This window comes from Coregonus clupeaformis, chromosome 8 (assembly GCF_020615455.1).
Source record: "Coregonus clupeaformis isolate EN_2021a chromosome 8, ASM2061545v1, whole genome shotgun sequence".
NCBI lineage: Eukaryota > Metazoa > Chordata > Actinopteri > Salmoniformes > Salmonidae > Coregonus > Coregonus clupeaformis.
Genome location: NC_059199.1, coordinates 44713158 through 44736764, shown reverse-complemented (window position 1 = coordinate 44736764; position 23607 = coordinate 44713158). Strand labels below are relative to the sequence as shown.

Here is a 23607-nt window from a genome sequence, read left to right as displayed (position 1 = left end):
ATGATAATGAGAACGGTGAGGAATCAGCCCAGAATTACACGGGAGGATCTTGTCAATGATCTCAAGGCAGCTGGGACCATAGTCACCAAGAAAACAATTGGTAACACACTACGCCGTGAAGGACTGAAATCCTGCAGCGCCCGCAAGGTCCCCCTGCTCAAGAAAGCACATATACAGGGCCGTCTGAAGTTTGCCAATGAACATCTGAATGATTCAGAGCAGAACTGGGTGAAAGTGTTGTGGTCAGATGAGACCAAAATGGAGCTCTTTGCAATCAACTCAACTCGCCGTGAATGGAGGAAGAGGAATGCTGCCTATGACCCCAAGAACACCATCCCCACCGTCAAACATGGAGGTGGAGACATTATGCTTTGGGGGTGTTTTTCTGCTAAGGGGACAGGTCAACTTCACCGCATCAAAGGGACGATGGACGGGGCCATGTACCGTCAAATCTTGGGTGAGAACCTCCTTCCCTCAGCCAGGGCATTGTAAATGGGTCGTGGATGGGTATTCCAGCATGACAATGACCCAAAACACACGGCCAAGGCAACAAAGGAGTGGCTCAAGAAGAAGCACATTAAGGTCCTGGAGTGGCCTAGCCAGTCTCCAGACCTTAATCCTATAGAAAATCTGTGGAGGGATCTGAAGGTTCGAGTTGCCAAACGTCAGGTTCGAAACCTTAATGACTTGGAGAAGATTTGCAAAGAGGAGTGGGACAAAATCCCTCCTGAGATGTGTGCAAACCTGGTGGCCAACTACAAGAAATGTCTGACCTCTGTGATTGCCAACAAGGGTTTTGCCACCAAGTACTAAGACATGTTTTGCAGAGGGGTCAAATACTTATTTCCCTCATTCAAATGCAAATCAATTCATAACATTTTTGACATGCGTTTTTCTGGATTTTTTTGTTGTTATTCTGTCTCTCACTGTTCAAATAAACCTACCATTAAAATTATAGACTGATCATGTCTTTGTCAGTGGGCAAACGTACAAAATCAGCAGGGGATCAAATACTTTTTTCCCTCACTGAGTAAGTCATGAAACACAACCTTTTACAGAAGCTGTTCTCTACCCTCTTGGTCCATGTTAAAGTTGCATCAGGAGTAACCACTTTCGTCACAATTCTATCTTTCATGTCTCTACGATACACACTATATACAGTGGGGAGAACAAGTATTTGATACACTGCCGATTTTGCAGGTTTTCCTACTTACAAAGCATGTAGAGGTCTGTAATTTTTATCATAGGTACACTTCAACTGTGAGAGACGGAATCTAAAAATCAAAATACAAAAAAATACAGAAAATCACATTGTATGATTTTTAAGTAATTAATTAGCATGTTATTGCATGACATAAGTATTTGATACATCAGAAAAGCAGAACTTAATATTTGGTACAGAAACCTTTGTTTGCAATTACAGAGATCATACGTTTCCTGTAGGTCTTGACCAGGTTTGCACACACTGCAGCAGGGATTTTGGCCCACTCCTCCATACCTTCTCCAGATCCTTTAGGTTTCAGGGCTGTCGCTGGGCAATACGGACTTTCAGCTCCCTCCAAAGATTTTCTATTGGGTTCAGGTCTGGAGACTGGCTAGGCCACTCCAGGACCTTAAGATGCTTCTTACGGAGCCACTCCTTAGTTGCCCTGGCTGTGTGTTTCGGGTCGTTGTCATGTTGGAAGACCCAGCCACGACCCATCTTCAATGCTCTTACTGAGGGAAGGAGGTTGTTGGCTAAGATCTCGCGATACATGGCCCCATCCATCCTCCCCTCAATACGGTGCAGTCGTCCTGTCCCCTTTGCAGAAAAGCATCCCCAAAGAATGATGTTTCCACCTCCATGCTCCACGGTTGGGATGGTGTTCTTGGGGTTGTACTCATCCTTCTTCTTCCTCCAAACACGGCGAGTGGAGTTTAGACCAAAAAGCTCTATTTTTGTCTCATCAGACCACATGACCTTCTCCCATTCCTCCTCCAGATGGTCATTGGCAAACTTCAGACGGGCCTGGACATGCGCTGGCTTGAGCAGGGGGACCTTGCGTGCGCTGCAGGATTTTAATCCATGACGGCGTAGTGTGTTACTAATGGTTTTCTTTGAGACTCTGGTCCCAGCTCTCTTCAGGTCATTGACCAGGTCCTGCTGTGTAGTTCTGGGCTGATCCCTCACCTTCCTCATGATCATTGATGCCCCACGAGGTGAGATCTTGCATGGAGCTCCAGACCAAGGGTGATTGACCGTCATCTTGAACTTCTTCCATTTTCTAATAATTGCGGCAACAGTTGTTGCCTTCTCACCAAGCTGCTTGCCTATTGTCCTGTAGCCCATCCCAGCCTTGTGCAGGTCTACAATTCTATCCCTGATGTCCTTACACAGCTCTCTGGTCTTGGCCATTGTGGAGAGGTTGGAGTCTGTTTGATTGAGTGTGTGGACAGGTGTCTTTTATACAGGTAACGAGTTCAAACAGGTGCAGTTAATACAGGTAATGAGTGGAGAACAGGAGGGCTTCTTAAAGAAAAACTAACAGGTCTGTGAGAGCTGGAATTCTTACTGGTTGGTAGGTGATCAAATACTTATGTCATGCAATAAAATGCAAATTAATTACTTAAAAATCATACAATGTGATTTTCTGGATTTTTGTTTTAAAAATTACAGACCTCTACATGCTTTGTAAGTAGGAAAACCTGCAAAATCGGCAGTGTATCAAATACTTGTTCTCCCCACTGTATATGAAAGTATGTGGACACCCCTTCAAATTAGTGGATTCGGCTATTTCAGCAACGGGTGTAAAAGGGGTATAAAATCGAGCACACAGCCATGCAATCTCCATAGACAAACATTGGCATCTCCAACTAGTCAATTCATAAAATGTCTGCCCTAATAGAGCTGCCCTGGTCAATTGTAAGTGCTGTTATTGTGAAGTGGAAAGGTTTAGGAGCAACAACGGCTCAGCCGCGAAGTGGTAGGCCACACAAGCTCACAGAACGGGACTGCTTAAAAATCCTATGTCCTCAGTTGCAACACTCACTACCGAGTTCCAACGTCAGCACAATAACTGTTAGTCGGGAGCTTCATGAAATGGGTTTCCATGGCCGAGCAGCCATGGCAGTCATGGCAGTCCGACGGACGAATCTGGGTTTGGCAGATGCCAGGAGAATGCTACCTACCCCAATGCAAAGTGCCAACTGTAAAGTTTGGTGGAGGAGGAATAATGGTCTGGGGCTGTTTTTCATGGTTCGGGCTAGGCCCCTTAGTTCCAGTGAATGGAAATCTTAACACTACAGCATACAATGACATTCTAGACGATTCTGTGCTTCCAACCTTGTGGCAACAGTTTCGTGTTTCAGCATGACAATGCCCCTGTACACAAAGCGTGGTCCATACAGAAATGGTTTGTCGAGATCGGTGTGAAAGAACTTGACTGGCCTGCACAGAGCCCTGATTTCAACCCCATCGAACACCTTTGGGATTAATTGTAACGCCAACTGCGAGCCAGGCCTAATCGCCCAACATCAGTGCCCAACCTCACTAATGCTCTTGGGGTTGAATGGAAGCAAGTCTCCGCAGCAATGTTCCAACATCTAGTGGAAAGCCTTCCCAGAAGAGTGGCGGCTGTTATAGCAGCAAAGGGGGACCAACTCCATATTAATGCCCATAATTTTGGAATGAGATGTAGTGTATATCATAATATCACGATATCTCCACAATATATTCTTGTATCATGATATCCCCACGATATACTGTATCATGTTATCTCAAAGAAAATCATAATATCAATCAATCAATTACTCAATCCATCATAATATAGTCATAATATATTCTCCCCTCACCTCTGAGAATCTCTGGACGTCCTGTGTGAGGGTCCCCACACGGCTCCAGTTGTAGAAGTTGAGGAACTTGACCACGGCTGGGTTCACTGCGTTGTCCGATGGAACCGTCCGGAAGAAGTTGGGGTACTTCTTCTTGTCGGCCAGAACAGGGGTTGTTGCCGCAAAGGAGAGCTGGAAAGAAAAGGACAGGTATAGAATAGTACATTTCTCACCAATAAACGTTGGCTAAATTCAAACTGATCCTGGTGTTCTGATAATAGGAGTTCAAGCCCAGAGATCTGAGCTTTAAACATAGGCCTTAAATTGCCATCTGGGCTTTTAACATAGGCCTTAAATTGCCATCTGAGATCTGAGCTTTAGACAGAGGCCTTAAATCGTCATCTGAGATCTGAGCTTTAGACAGAGGCCTTAAATCGTCATCTGAGATCTGAGCTTTAGATAGAGGCCTTAAATCGCCATCTGAGATCTGAGCTTTAAACAGAGGCCTTAAATCGCCATCTGAGATCTGAGCTTTAGACAGAGGCCTTAAATCGTCATCTGAGATCTGAGCTTTAGACAGAGGCCTTAAATCGTCATCTGAGATCTGAGCTTTAGACAGAGGCCTTAAATCGTCATCTGAGATCTGAGCTTTAGACAGAGGCCTTAAATCGTCATCTGAGATCTGAGCTTTAGACAGAGGCCTTAAATCGCCATCTGAGATCTGAGCTTTAGACAGAGGCCTTAAATCGTCATCTGAGATCTGAGCTTTAGACAGAGGCCTAAAATGAACACTCTCACACGTCTGTGGAAACGTCAGGGAAGCTCACACCTTCAGAGTGCCCACAGTAACAGGAGCTGTAAATGTTTGGTGGGAGTGACAGCTGGGATGGACGACCTTAACTGGCTGACTGAACGTGTGTGTATGTGTGTGTGTGTATATGCGTGTGTATTCATGAAAGACTCTGAGCCTAAGGTTAAATTAAAAGAGTTCCTCTCTAACAATCGTTTAGATGGGTTCTGTTTGGTTCCGCTTCCACTCATTTTCTTTGCCCAGAAAATGTGATACAAATTTGCTGTGTCGTTTTTAAATACATATTCAGTTCAAATACTGCACCATAAGCAGGTTTAAATCAATTCAGGTTCCAAATAAAATAGCTGAACTTTAAAAGAGATGTATCTCTATTTTATACTGCTTTCAAGATTTCAAACAGCAAGGACATAATTTTATGTAGCAAGCACTAGCTCTGGACACAGCACATTAGGCTACTTTCATTTGTGGAAAAATATGTTTTTCCTGGTACAGGTTGAAAACCAAATCATTGAGTGAACATGAGACATTTACTGCTATAGAATGTACAACATTTTCACACATCAATGTGTTCTCTCCATTTGACCAACAGTAGGCTTACAGTATCTTCCACAGTATCTTATCTGTCCCTACACTACTGTGGAAGTGGAAGATTCTCTGGCTCTGCAAGTGGGAGGGAGAGGAGAGAGAGAGATACCGCCACATTGTCTCACGCATACTGAAAAAGTAGCGAGCTCTTGACAAAGACATCATGGCAAAGTTAAAACTATGCAAATAGTCTGGGTAGCCATTTGTTTAGATGTTCAGGAGTCTTATGGCTTGGGGGTAGAAGCTGTTTAGAAGCCTGTTGGACCTAGACTTGGCACTCCGCAGGAAGATAACGTAGAATGGGAGACTTTGGCTTTGCAGAAATGTAGCCTAGTCCTGCCAGATCTGGAATGGTTGCCTCTGTTCCATTAGCATGTTTAGCTAGCTGAGAGAAGAAAACTCATTGCACTCCAATTTCAATGTGTCCTATCTCTCGTTAAATGAATGACTGATATGAATCAACGCAGGGTTAATTACTGAGCAGAGAGAAATTAAACAGACACACTGATTCATGATAGCGATCAAAATGAGGATATTATCGTTCTGATTGAGGCTAAGGGTGTGTGTGTGAGAGTGTGCACATTTCTTGGAAGCAGGTTTAAGATTATAGAAGCCAACCATTATAGAAGCCAACCTCCGCATTGTCTCCGTGCTGCTGTGCTGTTTGTTGCTACTTGGCTACCTGCCAAACTATTCACGTTTTACTTTTAATAAACGTTTAATCAATCTCTGTGTTCAACAAATTTACCAACTTTTTAGTTTTGTCCTCACTCATCTTTTTCGTTAAACTTTTTTCACCCCCGGACGTTTTATCCCGAGACAGAAGAGTCATTTTCCTGTGCGTTTTAGCTGCCAATTTTACTTTATTTTCCATTTTTCCATCGCAACTTTTTTCCCCTTATTCAACTTTTTCACTCCGGACGCTTTATCTGGACATGGTTCGTCAACATCTTCAACAGCCGAAGCTAAGTAGTAACATTAACATGATGTCTTCTAATTGCAGTCGCTGTACTCATAATATACAGGAGAACGATCGCCTTACTGGCGAGAATAGCTGTGCTACAAGCCCAGCTTCAGACGCAATCGTTAGGCAAGGGTAATTTCAGTGTAGGAAAGGAAGAAACAGCGTCTGTGCCACCAGTAAGTACAGACAGTAACGTTAGTATAAATCCCCCCGCACAGTCCCCGCAGCCGGACAACTTTCTCATGGCTTCTGGAGGGAAATACTGTTGGAATGCTTAACCGGTGTCGCTCATTCAGCCGACAGAAACCTTCAACCGGTTTTCCCCATTATGTAGCGAGTCGGAGTCTGAGTCTGAGTCTTCTCTTGTCTCTACTCCTCCCGTTACGGGGTCTGAGACGCGCGAAGGCTCCCACCATTAGCTCTGACAAATTGAAAACCCTAGTCATTGGCGACTCCATTACCCGCGAGTATTAGATTTAAAACGAATCACCCAGCGATCATACACTGTTTACCAGGGGGCAGGGCTACCGACGTTAAGGCTAATCTAAAGATGGTGCTGGCTAAAGCTAAAACTGGCGAGTGTAGAGAGTATAGAGATATTGTTATCCACGTCGGCACCAACGATGTTAGGATGAAACAGTCAGAGGTCACCAAGTGCAACATAGCTTCAGTGTGTAAATTAGCTAGAAAGATGTGTCGGCATCGAGTAATTGTCTCTGGCCCCCTCCCAGTTAGGGGAAGTGACGAGCTCTACAGCAGAGTCTCAGCACTCAATCGCTGGTTGAAAACTGTTTTCTGCCCCTCCCAAAAGATAACATTTGTGGATAATTGGCCCTCTTTCTGGGACTCACCCACAAACAGGACCAAGCCTGACCTGCTGAGGAGTGACGGACTCCATCCTAGCTGGAGGGGTGCTCTCCTCTTATCTACCAACATAGATAGGGCTCTAACTCCTCTAGCCCCACAGTGAAATAGGGTGCAGGCCAGGCAGCAGGCTGTTAGCCAACCTGCCAGCTTAGTGGAGTCTGCCAATAGCATAGTCAGTGTAGTCAGCTCAGCCATACCCATTGAGACTGTGTCTGTGCCTCGACCTAGGTTGGGCAAAACTAAACATGGCGGTGTTCACCCTAGCAATCTTATTAGGATAAAGACCTCCTCCATTCCTGCCATTATTGAAAGAGATCGTGATACCTCACATCTCAAAATAGGGTTACTTAATGTTAGATCCCTCACTTCAAAGGCAGTCATAGTCAATGAACTAATCACTGATCATAATCTTGATGTGATTGGCCTGACTGAAACATGGCTTAAGCCTGATGAATTTGCTGTGTTAAATGAGGCCTCACCTCCTGGTTACACTAGTGACCATATTCCCCGTGCATCCCGCAAGGGCGGAGGTGTTGCTAACATTTACGATAGCAAATTTCAATTTACAAAAAAAAAATGGCGTTTTCATCTTTTGAGCTTCTAGTCATGAAATCTATGCAGCCTACTCAATCACTTTTATAGCTACTGTTTACAGGCCTCCTGGGCCATATACAGCGTTCCTCTCTGAGTTTCCTGAATTCCTATCAGACCTTGTAGTCATAGCAGATCATATTCTAATTTTTGGTGATTTTAATATTCACATGGAGAAGTCCACAGACCCACTCCAAAAGTCTTTCGGAGCCATCATCGACTCAGTGGGTTTTGTCCAACATGTCTCTGGACCTACTCACTGCCACAGTCATACTCTGGACCTAGTTTTGTCCCATGGAATAAATGTTGTAGATCTTAATGTTTTTCCACAAAATCCTGGACTATCGGACCACCATTTTATTACGTTTGCAATCGCAACAAATAATCTGCTCAGACCCCAACCAAGGAGCATCAAAAGTCGTGCTATAAATTCTCAGACAACACAAAAATTCCTTGATGCCCTTCCAGACTCCTTCTGCCTACCCAAGGACATCAGAGGACAAAAATCAGTTAACCACTTAACTGAGGAACTCAATTTAACCTTGCGCAATACCCTAGATGCAGTTGCACCCCTAAAAACGAAAAACATTTGTCATAAGAAACTAGCTCCCTGGTATACAGAAAATACCCGAGCTTTGAAGCAAGCTTCCAGGAAATTGGAACGGAAATGGCGCCACACCAAACTGGAAGTCTTCCGACTAGCTTGGAAAGACAGTACCGTGCAGTACCGAAGAGCCCTCACTGCTGCTCGATCATCCTACTTTTCCAACTTAATCGAGGAAAATAAGAATAATCCAAAATTTATTTTTGATACTGTTGCAAAGCTAACTAAAAAGCAGCATTCCCCAAGAGAGGATGGCTTTCACTTCAGCAGTAATAAATTCATGAACTTCTTTGAGGAAAAGATCATGACCATTAGAAAGCAAATTACGGCCTTGTCTCAGGATTGTAAGTTGGTGGTTGAGGATATCCCTCTAGTGGTGCGGGGGCTGTGCTTTGGCAGAGTGGGTGGGGTTATATCCTTCCTGTTTGGCCCTGTCCGGGGGTTTCTTCGGATGGGGCCACAGTGTCTCCGGACCGCTCCTGTCTCAGCCTCCAGTATTTATGCTGCAGTAGTTTATGTGTCGGGGGGCTGGGGTTAGTTGGTTATACCTGGAGTACTTCTCCTGTCTTATCCAGTGTCCTGTGTGAATTTAAGTATGCTCTCTCTAATTCTCTCGTTCTCTCTTTCTCTCTGAGAACCTGAGCCCTAGGACCATACGTCAGGACTACCGGGCATGATGACACCTTGCTGTCCCCAGTCCGCCTGGCCTTGCTGCTATTCCAGTTTCAACTGTTCTGCCTGCGGTTCACGAAACCCCTACCTGTCCCAGACCTGCTGTTTTCAACTCTTAATGATCGGCTATGAAAAGCCAACTGAGAGACCTGAGCCCTAGGACCATACGTCGGGACTACCGGCCGTGGTGACTCCTTGCTGTCCCCAGTCCGCCTGGCCTTGCTGCTATTCCAGTTTCAACTGTTCTGCCTGCGGTTATGGAACCCCTACCTGTCCCAGACCTGCTGTTTTCAACTCTTAATGATCGGCTATGAAAAGCCAACTGAGATTTATTCCTGATTATTATTTGACCATGCTTGTCACTTATGAACATTTTTGAACATCTTGGCATGGTTCTGTTATAATCTTCACCCGGCACAGCCAGAAGAGGACTGGCCACCCCTCATAGCCTGGTTCCTCTCTAGGTTTCTTCCTAGGTTTTCGCCTTTCTAGGGAGTTTTTCCTAGCCACCGTGCTTCTACACCTGCATTACTAGCTGTTTGGGGTTTTAGGCTGGGTTTATGTACAGCACTTCGAGATATTAGCTGATGTAAGAAGGGCTATATAAAATAAAATTGATTGATTGATTGATTGAACCATAGCACCTCCGCTCTGGGGTGCTATACTGTGATCTTCAAAATCCAGTGAAGACCAGTCAAGAATAATGGTTTTCCTATTTTCAAACACGTATTCTTGTATTCTCTCAACTCATATTGATGTCATACAGTATGCACAGTGAGTGTATAATTTTTTGGGGAAAGAGGTTAAGGCATTTGATTAATATAGCTTTCATGTTGATTATTTTCTCTACACTGAGAATGCATTTCACCTTGTATTCCTTATAGTAAACCTCATAACTGGACATTGATAGAATCCATATATTGAACCAATGTCAGTCAAACATTTACCAACAACATTCAGCAAACCTACAGCAAACCTCCAGCGGTCTATCATGCCTCAGTATTACCCCCTCTCTAGAACTCATTTCATTCCGGCGCCCTGTTGTTTCCCAAACCATCAGGGAGGATCCTGGAACAACACACGGATTACAAGCGTCAATTAAGGAGAGAAGAAACCCTTTATCTCAGTACCAGTGCTAAATCCAAAATCACCCAACAGTCTTAAAAGGGCTTTACTGGTTCTTTCCGCTGTAGTTTTAATCTCCGTTTAGCTACAGCTATTTGCTACACCCGCAACGGGAGAAGCTCCCATGGGTCTCCAATGAGAACCAGTGATTTTTTGCCCAAACACATAGATTGGGTTGAAGCCTCCTGTGACAGCCCGGGGAGAAAAGGGGAAGGGGTCAGAAGAGTTGCCGTGGTAATTATATACCTTGGGTAAATTACAGGAAAATCAGATACAAAACTATAAGGGCTTGATTGGAACCCGCATAGGGGTATAACATAGTATGACCACAGAATGAATATGAGTGTTGTAAAACTACTGCTACTACTACTACTACTACTACTACTACTACTACTACTACTACTACTACCACTACTACTACTACTACTACTACTACTACTACTACTACTACTACTACTACTACTGCTACTAGTGCTACTACTACTACTACTAGTACTACTACTACTACTACTACTACTACTACTACTGCTACTACTACTACTACTACTACTACTACTACTACTGCTACTAGTACTAGTACTAGTAGCAGTATGAAAATGTATGCACTCACTAACTGTAAGTCGCTCTGGATAAGAGCATCTGCTAAATGACTAAAATGTAAAATGTACTACTACTACCACTACAAATACGACAATGACAACAACGACAACTACTACAACTACTATTACCACTATTACTACACCTACTACTACTGCTATTACTACTACTACAATGACTACTGCTACTACGGCTACGACTATAACTACTACTACTACTACTACTGCTACTAGTACTACTACTAAAACTATTACGACGACAAAGACTACTACTACTACTACTACTACTACTACTACTACGATGACTATTACGGATAATGCTACTATTACTACTACTGCTACTATGACTACAACTAAAACTACTATGACTACTACTACTACCACTACAAATACCGCTACTACTACTACTACTACTACTACTCCTACTACTACTACTCCTACTACTACTACTACTACTACTACTACTACTACTGCTGCTGCTACTACGACTACTACTACTACTACTACTACTACTACTACTACTACTACTACTACTACTACTGCTGCTGCTGCTGTTGCTGCTACTAATACTACTACTACTACTACCAGTGGTGGATTGTCATACTTGAGTAAAATTAAAGATACTTTAATAGAAAATGACTCAAGTAAACGTGAAAGTCACCCAGTAAAATACTACCTGAATAAAAGTCTAAAAGTATTTGGTTTTAAATGTACTTAAGTATCACAAGTACAAGTACAAGTATAAACCATTTCAAATTCCTTATATTAAGTATCAAAAGTACAAGTACAAGTATAAACCATTTCAAATTCCTTATATTAAGCAAACCAGACACCACGGTTTTCTTTGTATTTATTTATTTATTTACGGATAGCCAGGGGCACACTCCAACACTCAGACACCATTTACAAATGAAGCATTTGTGTTCAGTGAGTCCGCCAGATCAGAGGCAGTAGGGATGACCAGAGATGTTCTCTTGATAAGTGTGTGAATTGGACCATTTTCCTGTCAAAATGTAACGAGTACTTTTGGGTGTCAAGGAAAATGTATGGAGTAAAAAGTACATTATTTTCTTTAGGAATGTAGTGAAGTAAAAGTAAAACTACTTAAGTAGTAATTTAAAGTTTTTTTACTTAAGTACTTTACACCACTGACGACTACTACTACTACAACTACTACTACTACCTCTACTACTACTGCTACTACTGCTGCTGCTACTACTGCTACTGCTGCTACTACTACTACTACTACTACTACTACTACTACTACTACTACTACTACTACCAACTAGTAGAATAAGAAGTGCAGTTAACAAAGAAGTGCAGTTAATATCAGCCCAGCAGTTAGATTTTTGAAGGGAACTGTCAGTTATTGTCATTTTTTTTCACATGGGTCTTGCAAAGATGTGTGACACTAGGACCCCAGGTAAATTATCCTGTTTAGATTTAGGGTCAAGTGACTAAGTGGTTATTATAGGTCACTAGCTTTTAAGTAACAAATCAAGGTTGCCCTTCTGTCTCCAAATCAATCTGAACCATCAAGCTGCCAATGGTGCAGAGGGTTTGGTGAGAAAGTCAGCATGTGAAATTATCTCAAACACAGCTGACAAAATGGGTCAGTCTTTGACTAAATACAGTAGAGTATTTTATTCATAAGGAAGACTTAAAATAGCACTATGATATCACATATCTCAGAGTTCTGTCTTACGTAACATTCAAATGTAATGGCCCTCTTTGGTGCGCACACACACACACACACACACACACACACACACACAGACAGACACACACACACACTCTTCTTTCGCTGGCACAAGATTTACATTCTTTACAAGCCACCAGGATGGAGCTGCAGGTAGCCCTCCTTTCCATCAACTCCTATGAATCCCCTTTACCCTATACCTACACACACACTGAGGATTGCAACTCAGCAGGCAGATAGACAGAGCCACATGGACATCCTGTGTCTCCACTCTCCTCTCCATCAGGCTCGCAGTGCCAATGTTAATTAAAGCTGTAGAGATTGGGCCCCTGTCTGAGACTCCCCACCCACTGCAAGGTCACTGGGGCTTTGGTAATGAGGCTATGTCCCAAATGGCATCCTATTCCGTATATAGTGCACTACTTTTGACCAGTGCCCATAGGGAATAGGGTGCCATTTGGGACACACTAAGTCTAGGGATTATTGGAACCACGGTAGTAGTACAGTATTATGTCTTTGAGAATATCTGTGTGAATTACTCAGTGATACGATTGCTGGGGAAATCTATTGAGATGCGATTATAAATACAATGTTATCCATCTTTGTAGTTTGAGAGAAAATAAAGCCTGTTTGCTGTCTGCCTGTTTTCCATTTTGACTTTCAGCAGTTGAAATCAAACTAGTGATGTGGATGTAAGAGAGAGAATGAGAGAGAATAAGAGATAGAATGATGAATAGAAAGAAAGAAAGAAAGAAAGAAAGAAAGAAAGAAAGAAAGAAAGAAAGAAAGAAAGAAAGAAAGAAAGAAAGAAAGAAAGAAAGAAAGAAAGAAAGAAAGAAAGAAAGAAAGAAAGAATATAAGAGAGAGGGTGATACTGCATATAGAAAAAGAGAGAAAGAGAGCATATATATAAAGAGATAGACAGAGAGATCGATAAATGGTCCATTGCAGATTCTTAGAGCATGCCTTCTCACTGAATGAGGTCTGCTGTATCAGATTATTTGACACTTGACTGATCAGCTATAGGAGCTGTCTCTGTGATCAGGTATAGGAGCTGTCTCTGTGATCAGGTATAGGAGCTGTCTCTGTGATCAGGTATAGGAGCTGTCTCTGTGATCAGGTATAGGAGCTGTCTCTGTGATCAGGTATAGGAGCTGTCTCTGTGATCAGGTATAGGAGCTGTCTCTGTGATCAGGTATAGGAGCTGTCTCTGTGATCAGGTACAGGAGCTGTCTCTGTGATCAGGTATAGGAGCTGTCTCTGTGATCAGGTATAGGAGCTGTCTCTGTGATCAGGTATAGGAGCTGTCTCTGTGATCAGGTACAGGAGCTGTCTCTGTGATCAGGTATAGGAGCTGTCTCTGTGATCAGGTATAGGAGCTGTCTCTATGATCAGATATAGGAGCTGTCTGTGTGATCAGATTTAGGAGCTGTCTCTGTGATCAGGTATAGGAGCTGTCTCTGTGATCAGGTATATGAGCTGTCTCTGTGATCAGGTATAGGAGCTGTCTGTGATCTGGTATAGGAGCTGTCTCTGTGATCAGGTATAAGAGCTGTCTTTGTGATCAGGTACAGGAGCTGTCTCTGTGATCAGGTGTAGGAGCTGTCTCTGTGATCAGGTATAGGAGCTGTCTATGTGATCAGGTACAGGAGCTGTCTCTGTGATCAGGTATAGGAGCTGTCTCTGTGATCAGGTATAGGAGCTGTCTCTGTGATCAGGTATAGGAGCTGTCTCTGTGATCAGGTATAGGAGCTGTCTCTGTGATCAGGTACAGGAGTCAATAGATGGATAGTTTCATTCTCATTAAAGTCTCTAAGCCAATTCCACTGACTGATGCTTGGCAGGGCCAGGTATTGACAATGTTGCAGACTGTCTTATTAGACATAGGGCAAAGGACAGTATTTGACTAACAATGATCTTACCAAGTCAAGTGTCTCTTTGAGGAGGTAGAGAGATAATTGCCTCATATAAGGTGAGTTAAAGGCTAATTATTCTATCTAACTATGTTGACATTAATGCTAAGATCGGTATAATGTCCATAGAAATAACTAGATAAGGCCTATGAATAACGTGTCTCTGCAGGGTTACTGCATAATCAGAGATCATATTTACATTTACAGTAGAATAGTTTGCAACCTGGGTAAATTGATCCTGCATGAATTAAAGGCGATGGACTCAGCAACCTTTGCGAATACAAGCAGTTAATAGGGAAGGAGTGCACAGATACAAGAACCTGTAGCTACCATGGACCAATGCTTGGAGGCGTGATCTGCTAGAGACTGCTCCTGTTACAGAACTGTGTGTGTTTGTGTGTGTGTTCCTCCTTTACAGGGTCTTTATGTGGGCTTAACACTAGAACCGCCTGGCCTTTCAGCCTATAAATACCCGCTAGAGAACGTTGAGCACGTTGCCGGGCATCAGCTTTAGCATATGCGTCAGATGCATATCAACCCGCAAGGTGCGCAAACATAAGCACCAACGCTTGAGAAATGTGCATGAACAATTGTAAAGGATGAATTGGATAAAGACTGTTCTGGATGATGTTGTGTGTGATTGTTTAGCTTCGTGTTGTTATTCTCGTTATCATTATTAAGTAAACCTTGACCTTGTTAATTCCTGCGTCTGCGTCCTGCCTCTTCGTATCCTCAGAACGCGTCACAAATATTCGTGGAAATATATCCCTAACAAGATTTAAAAACAATAATTATTTGTTTGGATAGAGTCAAGGGTATATTTTGTATAATTCTACAAAGTCCTAGTGAAAACGTAGACCTATAGCATATTTTTGTTTCCCTTACAGTGTAATATATTTGATCAACTTTATTTGTAGATTTGATTAGTAACAGAGTTATAGTAAGTATTACAGTCTAGTTACAGCTTATTTTGAGTAAGTAGAAACTAAAAAGATAATAATAATATAACCAGCCAGGTGCGCAGGTGAAATTATTTGCCGTATTCCTAAACAAAAGCACAAGTTTATGAACAATTGTAAAGGATGAGTGGGAGCTGTGGTGCGCAGCGAAGAGGGAGAGCTGGACGCGTTGCTGCCTCAGCTTCCTCCTCCGCTGCCTAATTGGCTGCCTCTTTGGCTGCCTAATTAGGCTGCCTCATTGGCGGCATGCTTGGCGGCAGTAGCTGGTTTCTTGGCGTTCATGTGTTTCTCACGAAGCTCACATGCCAGATCCATGATGAAATCTCTCCTGCTGACTGACTGTCTTGTCAAGGCAGTGCTTGTACAACATGTGCGCGTTGATAGCGCCAATGTCGAGCACGTTGTAGAACACAGCAACAGGCCAGCGACGAGTACTTCCTTTTACAGAGTACATCCACACCAACCTATTGCATTAAATAAAATGTAACAGAAAAGGCTAAAATTATATAGAATAATAACAATAATATTAACGTAGTACAATATAATAAAAGGAGATCATATTTGGTGCATGGCAGATGGAAAGTCTATCTGTATATGGCAGAGTGTTGTTGTGCAGGGGGCGGCAGCTCCTGTCTCTGTTTGTTCACTGTTCCGAGCAGGCTAGTCTTCTTTGCCAGACTCCTGTCTTACCGTGGCAGTTGGGATCACCATCTCAGTTGGCCCTGTTCTGGTATTTCTGCGTTGAGGCTCAGGCATCGGAGACGGAGGCTCGACTCAGACGAAGCCTCTTCATCAGCAACGTCTCAACGTCGATTTCAAGATCAATATCTGAGCTCCTCTAAATTCTGCTGCATTCGTTTGGTTGGGCTTGCCATTGTGAACTACACACGTTGTCTGTTGTACTCAGTGTCTGATATGACTCTCTGAGGGGGAATTATATACCCATTTACAGCCTTTCATAATAAAATAATTAGATCGCCAACAATTCTTCATCATCATTATACTATAGTTCTAAATTCAATTATCCTCTTCACCCTCCTCCTCATCCTCATCATTCAGATCATTCAGACAATTATCAGTTTCTATCGCCCATTCATCCATTGACGACATTCAGTGAGGAGAGAGACGCATTAGCGCCTGCGTACCAACGCCCTTCCGCATATTTGTCTTGGTCCCTTAAATTAGTAATAGCTGTTTAAAAAAACTACTGAGCAATGTAAAATATCAATATTTAGGAAAAGTCAGTAAAGAAGCAGGTCAGTGGCCTTTGGCCTATGGTGGTTCTACTGTTAATGAGGCAGGACATGTGGAGGCTAAAGATAAATAGCCACGCAATTATGGTCCTATACAGTTCAGTGTGTGTGTATGTAAGGGGGGGAGCTGTGTGTGTGTGTGTGTGTGTGTGTGTGTGTGTGTGTTCTTGTGCAAGTGCCCACATAACCTTTAATAGTTTGCAATTGTGTCCAGTTAAAGAACATTAATGTTATTTCAGACAAATTTACTATTTCTTCAATACTTGGTACTACAACACAAGTTGCTCACCTCCAAACATTGATCAAGAACCTGGATCAAATATTGATTACTCCATAAATTTGGTAGAACCACATAATCAATAACACAGATGGCCACTAATGATTTAAAACAAGGTTAAACACTCAAGATGATAGAATCCTCTTCAAACATCACTCTATTCAAAATGTAAATAACCACAAGTAATACTTTTACTGGATCTGATTGTAAAATGCAACATTCCTATTGGCCAGGCACTAGGGAAGCATGAGGCTGCAATGCTTTATGGGATATCGATTGGACATGATTAGTTGGTCGGCCTGAGGTCAGGTAGATTGATGAATGAGCCGTGAGAATTCCCAAAACACTCCTGCTCAATCCATCCCAACCATAACATTATCCCAACAGAAAGCAAAAAGCTACAGTAAGGACACTGACAACACAAAAAGATGCTGAAATTCAATCAAACTCACACCTATCTTTGACGGTAGTCAACTGTACCTGGTAATAATGGTGCATTTTACAATACCCTAAGTGGTCACACTTTATTTGGATAGTCTGGAGAGTCATACTACTGTATCAGCAAACTATCTGTTGATAAGCAACTGCTTGCTCAGGTTACGGTTAGGGTTAGGTTTAGAATAAGGGTTAGGGTAAGGGTAAGGGTAAGGGTTATGGTTAGGGAAAGGGTTAAGTTTAGGGTTAGGATAAGGGTTAAGGTTTCAAGTTTCACGTTGTATTAGTCATATGTACGGGATACACATGGTATACACGTCCAGTGAAATGCTTACTTGCAGGTTCCTTCTGGACAATGCAACAACAATAAATAATAAAAGATCATATGAACATAAAGTAAATGGGTCAGTAGAATAGAATAAAGATTTTAGCATAAGTATAGGGGTTAGGTTTAATAGATAGTTAGTTGAAATGTTACTGATAGGCTGAACATGACACCATCCAATGAGACACCATCCAATGTGACACCATCCAATGTGACACCATCCAATATGTGAGACCATTATTAGATGATACCTGGGACACCGTGCAGTATGTGAGACCATTATTGGATGACACCTCAGATACCATGCAGTATAAGAACCTCATTGGATGGCAGCTCAGACACACACCATGGAGTATTGGAGGCAGGGCCGTGCACAGACCATAAACTAATTTATCCCAATATTGCAAGTTCTGATATTGCAAAAATGTGGAATATAAATAGTCAATTGTCTGCCCTACATGCACAAACAAACAGCATTAGGATATCGTACAGCATTTTGGAAATATAGACCTGTAAACAAACAGATACAGTGAGGGAAAAAAGTATTTGATCCCGTGCTGATTTTGTACGTTTGCCCACTGACAAAGAAATCAGTCTATAATTTCAATGGTAGGTTTATTTGAACAGTGAGAGACAGAACAACAAAAAAATCCAGAAAAACGCATGTCGAAAATGTTATACATTGATTTGCATTTTAATGAGGGAAATAAGTATTTGACCCCCTCAAAGATACAATCTTCCCAGCTCTGCAGATTTGGCTGAGACATAATTATTAGATCATTTGTTTGGGTACTGTCCATTTGTAGCTTGTTTCTGGACACAGGTCCAGGAATGGCTGAAGGATTGCAATATTTGCATGGAGCTGACCCTGCAGATAGCACTACTGGGTGATCTGAAAAGTCATAGTCAATCGTTCAATAATATAATAATACTTTTAGCAAAGATGTTTATTTTCAATTCACAAACTGTAGAAACAATGAGAATAGAAAGGATCAGAACTTTTGTAAAACATCACAGTACGGTTGAAAAATATATGGCAAATAGAAATCCAATATGGATGGTGTTAAGAGATAGATGGGAGGTGTTGAATGGAGCTGAAGGATGGGACTAATAACAACAACTAATAACAACAAGATAACTAGTGTAAGACATGCTGTGTCCATAATAAGTATATAGGTTATATATTGTGAGATTTTGTGAAAGAACACAGTTACAGTGGGGGAAAAAAGTATTTAGTCAGCCACCAATTGTTCAAGTTCTCCCACTTAAAAAGATGAGAGAGGCCTGTAATTTTCATCATAGGTACACGTCAACTATGACAGACAAATTGAGATTTTTTTCCCCAGAAAATCACATTGTAGGATTTTTAATGAATTTATTTGCAAATTATGGTGGAAAATAAGTATTTGGTCACCTACAAACAAGCAAGATTTCTGGCTCTCACAGACCTGTAACTTCTTCTTTAAGAGGCTCCTCTGTCCTCCACTCGCTACCTGTATTAATGGCACCTGTTTGAACTTGTTATCAGTATAAAAGACACCTGTCCACAACCTCAAACAGTCACACTCCAAACTCCACTATGGCCAAGACCAAAGAGCTGTCAAAGGACACCAGAAACAAAATTGTAGACCTGCACCAGGCTGGGAAGACTGAATCTGCAATAGGTAAGCAGCTTGGTTTGAAGAAATCAACTGTGGGAGCAATTATTAGGAAATGGAAGACATACAAGACCACTGATAATCTCCCTCGATCTGGGGCTCCACGCAAGATCTCACCCCGTGGGGTCAAAATGATCACAAGAACGGTGAGCAAAAATCCCAGAACCACACGGGGGGACCTAGTGAATGACCTGCAGAGAGCTGGGACCAAAGTAACAAAGCCTACCATCAGTAATACACTATGCCGCCAGGGACTCAAATCCTGCAGTGCCAGACGTGTCCCCCTGCTTAAGCCAGTACATGTCCAGGCCCGTCTGAAGTTTGCTAGAGTGCATTTGGATGATCCAGAAGAGGATTGGGAGAATGTCATATGGTCAGATGAAACCAAAATATAACTTTTTGGTAAAAACTCAACTCGTCGTGTTTGGAGGACAAAGAATTCTGAGTTGCATCCAAAGAACACCATACATACATACCATGGGGGTGGAAACATCATGCTTTGGGGCTGTTTTTCTGCAAAGGGACCAGGACGACTGATCCGTGTAAAGGAAAGAATGAATGGGGCCATGTATTGTGAGATTTTGAGTGAAAACCTCCTTCCATCAGCAAGGGCATTGAAGATGAAACGTGGCTGGGTCTTTCAGCATGACAATGATCCCAAACACACCGCCCGGGCAACGAAGGAGTGGCTTCGTAAGAAGCATTTCAAGGTCCTGGAGTGGCCTAGCCAGTCTCCAGATCTCAACCCCCATAGAAAATCTTTGGAGGGAGTTGAAAGTCCGTGTTGCTCAGCGACAGCCCCAAAACATCACTGCTCTAGAGGAGATCTGCATGGAGGAATGGGCCAAAATACCAGCAACAGTGTGTGAAAACCTTGTGAAGACTTACAGAAAACGTTTGACCTGTGTCATTGCCAACAAAGGGTATATAACAAAGTATTGAGAAACTTTTGTTATTGACCAAATACTTATTTTCCACCATAATTTGCAAATAAATTCATTAAAAATCCTACAATGTGATTTTCTGGATTTTTTTTTCTCATTTTGTCTGTCATAGTTGACATGTACCTATGATGAAAATTACATGCCTCTTTCATCTTTTTAAGTGGGAGAACTTGCACAATTGGTGGCTGACTAAATACTTTTTTCCCCCACTGTAGAAATATATGGCATATAGAAGCATACCAGAATGACATCATGAAAATGATTGGAGGAAGTTCAGGAGTAAAAACAAACAAAATATAATTAGTGACTGTGTCCATAAAATGTATATAGTATGTATAAGCATGAAGTAAAGGCCTAAGCGTTGTTGTTCACTAGTTTACTCCAATTAGGGAGGGGATGGTGGGGTTTGAAAGTAATAAAGGGAAATATATATATCTTTAAAGGATATATATGTATGTATGTATGTATATATGTATGTATGTGTATATATGTATGTGTATATAGTATATGTGTATGTGTATATGTATATATATATGTATATATGTGGGGGGGAAAAACTAAAAAAAACATATGGGGGATTGGAAGTGATGCAGACAATTACATTAATGGAAGTTACAATCTATCTGCAATATTAAAGCTGATCTACCCCCTAAAAAATTTATTTTTTTAAACATGAAAAAATAAAAGTACAAAAAATGAAAAACCTTTTTTGACCCCTTCTCAATCAGAAAGGTTTTTTCTGGCTCCCAGGTGTCTTTTATACAGGTAACGAGCTGAGATTAGGAGCACACTCTTAAAGGGAGTGCTCCTAATCTCAGCTTGTTACCTGTAAAAAAGACACCTGTCCACAGAAGCAATCAATCAATCAGATTCCAAACACTCCACCATGGCCAAGACCAAAGAGCTCTCCAAGGATGTCAGGGACAAGATTATAGACCTACACAAGGCTGGAATGGGCTACAAGACCATCACCAAGCAGCTTGGTGAGAAGGTGACAACAGTTGGTGCAATTATTCGCAAATGGAAGAAACACAAAAGATCTGTCAATCTCCCTCTGCCTGGGGCTCCATGCAAGATCTCACCTCACGGAGTTGCAATGATCATGAGAACGGTGAGGAATCAGCCCAGAACTACACGGGAGGATCTTGTCAATGATCTCAAGGCAGTTGGGACCATAGTCACCAAGAAAACAATTGGTAACACACTACGCCGTGAAGGACTGAAATCCTGCAGCGCCCGCAAGGTCCCCCTGCTCAAGAAAGCACATATACATGCCCGTCTGAAGTTTGCCAATGAACATCTGAATGATTCAGAGGAGAACTGGGTGAAAGTGTTGTGGTCAGATGAGACCAAAATGGAGCTCTTTGGCATCAACTCAACTCGCCGTGTTTGGAGGAAGAGGAATGCTGCCTATGACCCCAAGAACACCATCCCCACCGTCAAACATGGAGGTGGAGACATTATGCTTTGGGGGTGTTTTTCTGCTAAGGGGACAGGACAACTTCACCGCATCAAAGGGACGATGGACGGGGCCATGTACCGTCAAATCTTGGGTGAGAACCTCCTTCCCTCAGCCAGGGCATTGTAAATGGGTCGTGGATGGGTATTCCAGCATGACAATGACCCAAAACACACGGCCAAGGCAACAAAGGAGTGGCTCAAGAAGAAGCACATTAAGGTCCTGGAGTGGCTTAGCCAGTCTCCAGACCTTAATCCCATAGAAAATCTGTGCAGGGAGCTGAAGGTTCGAGTTGCCAAACGTCAGCCTCGAAACCTTAATGACTTGGAGAAGATCTGCAAAGAGGAGTGGGACAAAATCCCTCCTGAGATGTGTGCAAACCTGGTGGTCAACTACAACAAACGTCTGACCTCTGTGATTGCCAACAAGGGTTTTGCCACCAAGTACTAAGTCATGTTTTGCAGGGGTCAAATACTTATTTCCCTCATTCAAATGCAAATCAATTTATAACATTTTTGACATGCGTTTTTCTGGATTTTTGTTATTGTAATTCTGTCTCTCACTGTTCTAATAAACCTACCATTAAAATTATAGACTGATCATGTCTTTGTCAGTGGGCAAACGTACAAAATCAGCAGGGGATCAAATACTTTTTTCCCTCACTGTACAATAGGCAGAAATATCAACTATTAATATGTATTATGAATGTAAACTTCCCTTTTTGCTAGCTGTTCAATAGACAACTTTCTAAGTAACATTTGCTCTCATCAGTGCTATTGGCCCTGCCTGACATAAATACATACAGTAACACATGTTTTTTTATGTTGTGTCTACTGTAATAGGCTCTAAGGCAAGTGGGCTCAGACACTGAAAACTGTCATTCTTTCCAGTCAAAATTCCTCTGTGAATTTTACATGTTCAGCCCCTACTCTTGCAATTACTTAAGGGGGCACCCCTAGATTTGACTCCAAATCCAATATGGCATCCAAAATACAATATGGCTGCCACAATATCATTGAATGGTTGTTTAATCACCTGTACATGTACACAATACATATTTCAGATTTGTGTACTCAACTATGGTTAGGAATCCAATATCCCTTCCACAATTACACTCAAACACGTTTGTCTGGATATATAAAATGGCAGCAGAACAGACTGCTTTCCATCGCAAAACAAAGCATTCCAAGTCACGAATGGAAACACCAAGCATTCCAAGTCACAATCCTCTAAGGATCAATGAGGCAACTGGGAGGCTCCAACGAAAGGAAAGAGAATCCCTGTATTCTGACACCCTCTCCCTAGCTCTCCCACTGGACACAGATGTCAGCTCAACATTTAGTTTTAATTTAAATGTCAACTAACTTGAATTCAATGTGAAATCAACCAAACATTTCACAATGTCATTGGATTTAGGTTAAAAGTTGGGTGAAAAAAATACGAAATTCCCTTATGTTTATGACTTTTTGTAAATCCAATCGGTTTTCCACATTGATTCAACATCATCACATTAATTTATTTTGTTGAAATGATGTGGAAACAACGTTGATGCAACCAGTTTTTGCCCAGTGGGCTTATTGGGCTACAACTTGCCCCATTGTAGTTTAACTTGCACCCCCAGGATTGGGCTCTTAAGTCACCTCCTTATCATTTAGAAGTAAGCTGCCTGAATCCAACATGACCTCCTGCTGGCTCACTGCATTTGTTATGCACATTGGGATGTTTGGGTTGAGCTGACACATTTCTTCTTCAAGACAATCATGTCCACCATCCTGCCTGTCTGCCCTGGTGTTGCCATATGTGTTGACTTGGTGACATTATGGTGTATGGGGAGAATGCAACCACACATGATGACAAGAGCATGGCAGGTGTTCACTACAATGAGCCAACACAACCTGACACTCATTGAAAATAAATGCCATCAACTCACATGTCATAGGAATTGCACCTCTCCAATGTCAATGCCATCCTGAATCTCACAGAACTGTCCTGGATAGGCCCACTCCACCATCAGTCCTCCCCTCAGACAGTTACTACAGACAGAGACACCATGGAACTGG

The 23607-nt window shown here is 42.2% G+C and overlaps 1 protein-coding gene across 1 annotated transcript in view; it reads right to left on the bottom strand.

The window, feature by feature from the left end:
* LOC121572543 (gamma-aminobutyric acid type B receptor subunit 2) overlaps positions 1-23607 on the bottom strand; it is a 345717-nt gene that overhangs the window by 161945 nt on the left and 160165 nt on the right. Inside the window, exon 3 of the mRNA XM_045222027.1 lies at positions 3832-4002. Within this exon, the coding sequence (XP_045077962.1) occupies positions 3832-4002 (171 nt within the window). The remainder of the gene's footprint in view (positions 1-3831; positions 4003-23607) is intronic.